Here is a 7,354-nt window from a genome sequence, read left to right as displayed (position 1 = left end):
CTACTCCATCGCTAACTGTTGACAACCGAGCGTGAGTGAATGAATACGTGAATGGAACGATAGTTAATAATTAGGTGCACTGGCTGCGTCTTATTTTCTCCAAGTCCCTGGTCTGAAGAGCCAGTCAGGATTTGGGCCCTATTTAACACTTAGGGAGAACAATATCGCGGTTAATTTCCCCCAAGCCTGTGGTCCGAGGAGCCATGCAGGACTTGGATTCTGTTTAACATGTCGTGAGAACCATTTTGCCATTAATTGTCCCCAAGCCTGTGGTCCGAGGGGCCATGCAGGACTTGGGTTCTGTTTAACTCTTGGTGAGAATTACATCGCGGTTAATTTCCCCCAAGTCTGTGGTCTGAGGAGCCATGCAGGACTTGGGTTCTGTTTAACACTTCGATCAAGTAACTGCACAGCAATACCGCACCAAAGATTACATCTTTCATTAATAACAGTACCTTTTCAAGTTGTTTACATTCCAAGGGCGTGGAACTACACGTTCATCCAAGTCTTCTAAAAAGTAGGCTCCTACGCAAGCTACGGAAGTGATATGGTACGGTCCCTCCCAGTTTGGTTCGAGCTTTCCCCATGCGGGGTTCCTCGCAGTGCCCAAGACTTTCCTCAGTACTAGATCTCCAGGCGCCAATGGCCTGGACTTCACTTTGGCGTCGTAACCTTGCTTGAGCTTCTGCTGATAGTTAGCTAGGTGGACCATCACGCCTTCCCTTCTTTCGTCGATGAGGTCCAAGCTCTTTTCTAGAATTTTGTCATTGGTAGTGGGACAAAAGGTGGTGGTCCTCTGGGTTGGGAAGTTCACCTCCAGTGGAATGACAGCCTCGGCCCCATAGGTCATTGAAAAAGGGGTTTCCCCTGTGGACCTACAAGGCGTGGTGCGGTATGTCCATAAGACATGGGCTAACTCCTCTACCCACCTTCCTTTTGCGTCATCTAGTCTCTTTTTCAGTCCGTTCATTATGGTCTTGTTGATGGCTTCTGCTTGGCCATTACTCTAGGGTAAGCTGGCATGGAATACCAGTTAACAATTCCTAGCTCACTGTAGTACCTTCTGAAGGCTTTGCTATCAAACTGGAGCCCGTTGTCCGACACCAGGGTGTGCGGGGTGCCAAACCTGGTGACTATATTTTTCCAGATAAACTTCTTGACATCGACGTCCCTAATGTTTGCCAGCGCCTCAGCCTCCACCCATTTGGTGAAGTAGTCGGTGCCGACGAGAAGAAATTTTCTATTCCCTGTTGCCTTGGGGAATGGACCAAGTATATCTAGGCCCCATTGTGCAAATGGCCAGGGACTGGACATTGGGTTTAGCTCTCCACCAGGCTGGTGTATGCTCGGAGCGAATCTCTGGCATTGGTCGCACTTCTTCACATAATCTAGGGCTTCCTTATGCATGCTCGGCCACCAATAACCCAGCGTTAAGACTCTATGAGACAAAGACCTACCCCTCGTGTGACTTCCGCAAATTCCTTCATGTAACTCTTCCAGGATGAGTTCTGCAGCCTCTGGGTGCACACATAGCAAATACGGCCCTGAAAACGAGCGTCTGTAAAGCTTGGAGTCCTCTGATAACCAGAATCGAGTAGCCTTTCTCCTAATTTTGCCAGCTTCAACCTTATCGTCTGGCAAGGTGTCATGCTTTAAGTACAGAACGATAGGGTCCATCCAGCTCGGTCCTGCCCTGATGTTATGTATTCCAATCCCATTGGTCTTTTCTGTTGATGGACGGAGGACCTCTTCTACCAGAATGACTCGAGGTAGGGGTTGAGTCGAGGAGGTAGCCAACGTCGCGAGAGAATCAGCATGAGTGTTCCCACTTCTAGGTACGTGCGTCAAGCGGAAGTGATTAAATTGGGTCTGCAGGTGCTTAACCCGAACTAGATACTCTTGCATTCTTTCGTCCTTTGCTTCCATGTCCCCATTTATCTGCCCCACAATAAGTCTTGAATCCGAGAACATGTCTACGGATTTTCCCCCCAACTTCCGGATCATTCCCATTCCTTCCAATAGCGCCTCATATTCGGCTTCGTTATTCGTAGCTGAAAACCCGAGTCTCAATGACTTCTCTATGGTTATCCCTTCAGGTGAGAGTAGGACAAGTCCTAACCTTGAGCCCCTTTGGTTCGCTGCGCCATCGACGTGCGCTTTCACCAGGTGTTTTCATGCTGGGAGACCGTGCTGATCATCTTCTCATCAGCCCCTAGTGGTCCCGCCATGTTTTGTTCCTCTAGGGTAGGCTCCGCAAACTCTGCTATTAGGTCGGCAAGGACCTGGCCCTTTACAGCAGTACGAGGCATGTACCTAATATCGAAAGCGCCGAAGATCGTTCCCCACTTTGCAATTCTGCTTGTGTAATCAGCGCTGCGTAGGACAGACTTTATGGGGAGTTGTGTTAGCACCACCACAGTGTGCGCTTGAAAGTAGTGCGGAAGCTTTCGTGTGGCCTGCACGACAGCCAAGATAGCCTTCTCGAGGGGAAGATAGCGTGTTTCTGCCTCCTGCAGTGATTTACTAATGTAATAGACTGGTCGGTGTGTGCCGTTGTCTTCTCGGATTAGCACCAAGCTCACCGCATGCGAGGCTACCGCAATGTAGGCAAACAAAACCTCGTCGGCATTTGGACTGGATATAATTGGTGGTCGGGCGAGGTACTCCTTTAATTGTTGGAAAGCTACAGCGCAGTCTTCATTCCACTCAAATCCTTTCCACTTGTGTAATAAGAGAAAGAATGGCTTGCATCTATCTGCTGAGGGCGAGATGAAACGGTTTAAAGCTGCTATCATGACAGTAAGCTTCTGGACTTCTTTAGGGTTCCGAGGAGGCTGCACGTTATGGATGGCTTTTATTTGGTCGGGGTTAGCCTCAATGCCTCTGTGAGTCACCATATAGCCCAAGAATTTTCCAGATCCCACTCCAAATGAACATTTGGTTGCGTTCAGCCGTAATTTATACTTTCTTAGTATTTGAAAAACGTTGCCAAGGTCGTCAATATGGTTGGGAGCCAACTTACTTTTAACCACTATGTCGTCTATGTACACTTCAATGTTTTTACCCATCTACTGTTCAAACATCTTGGTCATCATCCTTTGATAGGTTGACTCGGCATTTTTTAGGCCGAAGGGCATCACTTTATAATGATAATTCCCAACTAGGGTGATAAAAGCAGTCTTCTCCTGGTCTTCGGCGGCCAAGGGTATCTGGTGGTAGCCCTGAAAAGCGTCTAGAAAACTCATTCTAGGATGTCCGGTAGTCGAATCTACCAACCGGTCTATCCGGGGCATAGGAAAGGGATCCTTTGGGCATGCCTTGTTTAGGTCGGTGAAGTCTACGCAGACCCGCCATTTCCCGCTCTTCTTCCTTACCACTACCGTGTTGACTAACCACTCGGGATAGAAGACCTCTTTGATAGCCCTTGCTTTCTTCAATCTTGTGACCTCTTCTATCACGGCGTCGGTATGTTCTTTCGACGGTCGTCGAGGAGCTTGCCTCTTAGGTGTTACGGTCGGGTTCACATTAAGGCGGTGGCAGATGAAATCTGGGTCGACCCTGGGGGCCTCATAGGGGTCCCAAGCAAACACGTCTAAATTTTGTCCGAGGATGGCAGTCAATGCTGACTTCTCTTGGGGCGGCGATTCCGAGCCAATTTGAAAAAACTTCTCAGGGTCAAATCCGACGAGTACTTTCTCCAACTCCTCACAGTTCACCTCCATGGCTGGTCCTCCACTGCCTGCAGTTGGGACCGTAGTCATTAATTGCTATAAGCCACTCTCGGCCGACGTGGAAGTTATGCGATCCTGCTGCAAGATTGCCGACACCATGCATTGCCTAGCAACTCCCTGGTTCCCTATTATCTCTTTGATCTGACCTCTTGACGGATATTTCACCTTTTGGTGCAAGGTTGACGACACAGCCCCTAGAGTATGAAGCCATGGCCGGGCCACGATGGCTGTGTAAGGGGAGTATGCATTTACGACAATGAAGTTCACTTTTACCACCTCTGAGTCTGTTTGCACAGGCAACCTAATCATGCCTCTCGGGATGACGACCTTTCCTTCAAAACTAACCAGGGGGGAATCGTATGGCAACAGGTCTTCCTGCTTCAAGTTCAATCCCTTATACAAATCAGGGTACATTATCTCCACCGCGCTGCCTTGATCAACTAACACCCTTTTGACGTCATAACCTCCTATCCTGAGCGTCACGACTAAGGCATCATCGTGGGGTTGGATAGTTCCTTGTTTGTCTTCCTCCGTGAACCCGATTAATGTCGTGGCGCTCATTCTAGCCCTCTTGGGTTCCCTGTCATCTGGCTTAGTCGGGAAACCGCTCACTGACATTACCCTAAAGGGGACAGAGCCTGTCCTTCTAGGTGCGGCGAGAATGACATTAATTGTGCCAATGGGTGGCCTTGATGTACTTTGTCTGGTTTCATTGTTTGATGGTTCTTGCCATCCTTCAGAGCGATGCAGCAGATGTCTCAGCTTCCCTTCTTGGACGAGCTTGTCTAAATAGTTCTTCAGGTTCCTGCAATCATCAGTAGTGTGACCCGGCTCCTAATGGTACACACAATACAGGTTCTGATTACGCTTCAAAGGGTCGCTAGCCATCTTGTTTGGCCACTGAAAGAAAGGCACATACTTCACATTCTCTAGGATTTTGTGAAGTGGTTCTCGGAACACAACATGGACTGCCTGAGACCCAGTAGATCCGGACTGCTCTACGTAGTCCCTTCTCGGCTTGTTACTGTTGTTAAATCGTTCTGACTTGAAGTCCCTCCTCTCCTAAGGGACGACCTTCACTTTACCCTTTCCCATCTGCTGGTCCTCCTCGACCCTTTTGTACTTGTCAATTCGGTCCATGAGTTGGCGCACGCTGGTGACTGGCTTTCCAGTGAGGGACTTTCTTAAGCCGTGTTCTGTCGGCAAGCCCCTTTTGAACGTGCTGATGGCAACGTCATCGTATTTCCCTTCGATCTCGTTATACATTTCCTAGTATCTATCCGAGTAGGCCTTCAGTGTCTCTCCTTCCCGCATGAACAAGGATAGGAGGGAATCGTGGGGCCGAGGGACTCTAGTGCTGGTGATGAAACGGGAACCGAAAGCCTGCGTCAGTTGTTTAAAGGAATCTATGGAATTCGGCTGGAGGGAATCGAACCATCTCATCGCCATGGGTCCCAAGCTAGATGGGAATATCCTACACATTAGCGCCTCATCCCTGGTGTGGACGGCCATCCTTTGATTGAATTGGCTCACATGCTCCACTGGATCAGTCCGACCATTGTATATAGCAAACGTTGGTTGATGGAACCGCCGAGGAAGCACTGCCCCCTCTATTCTCCGTGTAAACGGCGACTGAGAGATGCGATCCAGGGCCTTACTCATGGCATCGTTGGCCAGGCCTTGGTAAGATGGGATTTTGCGGCTGCGTTTACGAGGCCTCTCTTCCTCATAGGAAAAGGTCTCGCTCGGAGGGGTTCTTGATCTTCGCCGATATTCATTGTCCTCGTCACTGCTAGAGCCCGAGCCGGGTGAAGGACGTTTCTGCTGTGCTCGGCGTAGCTTTTTCTTCAAATCATCAATCTTTTTTCGTAAAGCCTTTCAATCATTTTGCTCATGGGATGCATGATCCTCCCCTTTGAACGGCTTTTACTCGCGTAAGAGGTGTTCACGCTTCCCTCTCGTTGGTTATCTTGGTCGTTCCCTCATTCTTCATTCAAAAAATTGTCCTGCCGTTGAGAATCTGCACGTCCAGTTTGGCGCGGGCCTGATCCTTCCATTTCTTACTGTTCACTTGTCAAGACACAAATTCTTCCCACAGACGGCGCCAATTGTAAGGGGAGATTTTAAGGCCCAGGCCCAGTGAGCAGGCGATTCTGGCCCAAAAGACCCTCGACAATGAATTTGTAGAGAGTGGGTCGAAGAACTAGGTCAAGACAGACTGCACGTAATTGTTAATAAGCCATGCAACCATTTAAACGTGGGAATGTTTTATTAAGCCTCCTGGGATAACAGTTCATGGAACAACAACTTAGGCTTTTCTTACAGAACTTCTCTCTTTTTCTCTCTCTTTTCCTTACTTTTTTCTCTCCAGCTTCCGATCCCCTGATCATGGGAGTTTTCTTCTCTTATATAGCATCCTTCGTATGATAATGGCCCTACACTTGTTGATCATCTGGGCCTCTACTTGAGTGCCTATCCCATAGGACACCCTCCCCCTTTTCTGTGAGTTGCACTGGCCAAGATAATACTGTCTTCCTGTCCTCTCCACATTAATGTGGCTGGAAAAGTAGCTCCCTTACATTTAATGCGGCAGTTGTGGTTGCCCCCCTGAGCGTCCAGCATTTCCCTTCGATTTGGGACGATTTCCCACTATGTGAAGGGTGTGTGTTGAACTCCCATTTGATGCGTCCGAGGAGACACTCCTCCTCAGATGCCTCTTAAGCAGGCTCGGCCCAACAGGGTTGGGCTGGAAGTCCTCTGGCCATGTCCTCACTTCCTGTTATGGCTGGGCCCTGTATGGGTGCCAAGACCCATTGTTGACTGATGAACTTTACCCCCACACTAATAATCTAATTATAATAAAAGAAATAAATTAACATATGTAACCATTTTTTAGTCTCGAATTTGTCTTTCAAATTCATTACATATTTACGCATACTTTTATTTATATTTTCTTTTCTCATTTTTTTTTTTTTGGTCGTAATCCATTTGCCAAACAGAGTCTCACAAAACCCTTTTTACCACAATTTTAAAATATTGAACAAAATGAAATGTGTATTTATGTACCACATATATTCTATCCTATAAATTGATAACTACTATTTTTAGATGAAATCATTACTAGTATCATTTTTATAGTAAATGTTAACAAGCACCGGGCAGTGCTTGTTAAGGTTAAAATAATCATAAAGTATTGATATTAATTGTGAAAGTTTTTGTCTCACGATATTTATCAATTTACTTGGTAAGGCCTCTTGAACTAATGAAATTTTCCAATGACTAGAGTGCAGGTAAGGCCTCTTTAATATAAGTTTTTTTTTTTTTTTTTTTTTTTTTTTTAAATTATTATTTAATATAAAGAATAGAATCTATTACAAATTAAAATGGAAAGTAATCGAACAGGAGATCCGTAATCCGTTGATGAGGTAGGTAAAGTTTTGGGCCTTTGGGACATGCACCATGCCAAAGGGGAAAAAATTATTCAAATAATCTTCTGCCTAATATTCTATCTTCTTCTTTAGATTTTTCTTTAAATAAAACTAAAAAATTATGATATATAATGATAAATAGTAATAAATTTATGCACATAACATTTTTTTATATTATAAATTAGTAAGGTAGTA

The 7,354-nt window shown here is 46.4% G+C and overlaps 2 protein-coding genes across 2 annotated transcripts; both read right to left on the bottom strand.

Moving 5' to 3' along the window:
• Positions 1 to 2,010, bottom strand: LOC115989821. Its single transcript, XM_031113699.1, has 3 exons — positions 1,201 to 2,010; positions 473 to 1,006; positions 1 to 15 (listed from the first exon to the last, which is right to left on the bottom strand). Exons 1-3 carry the CDS (start codon positions 2,008 to 2,010, stop codon positions 1 to 3), a joined length of 1,359 nt encoding a protein of 452 aa, XP_030969559.1.
• Positions 2,011 to 3,068: 1,058 nt separating this feature from the next.
• LOC115989820 lies at positions 3,069 to 4,349 on the bottom strand. The gene is made up of 3 exons (XM_031113698.1): positions 3,878 to 4,349; positions 3,375 to 3,739; positions 3,069 to 3,221 (listed from the first exon to the last, which is right to left on the bottom strand). Exons 1-3 carry the CDS (start codon positions 4,347 to 4,349, stop codon positions 3,069 to 3,071), a joined length of 990 nt encoding a protein of 329 aa, XP_030969558.1.
• Positions 4,350 to 7,354: the final 3,005 nt, after the last annotated feature.

The sequence above is a fragment of the Quercus lobata genome, chromosome 5 (assembly GCF_001633185.2).
Source record: "Quercus lobata isolate SW786 chromosome 5, ValleyOak3.0 Primary Assembly, whole genome shotgun sequence".
In the NCBI taxonomy this organism is placed as follows: Eukaryota; Viridiplantae; Streptophyta; class Magnoliopsida; order Fagales; family Fagaceae; genus Quercus; species Quercus lobata.
This window is presented reverse-complemented; position numbering and strand designations above follow the sequence as displayed.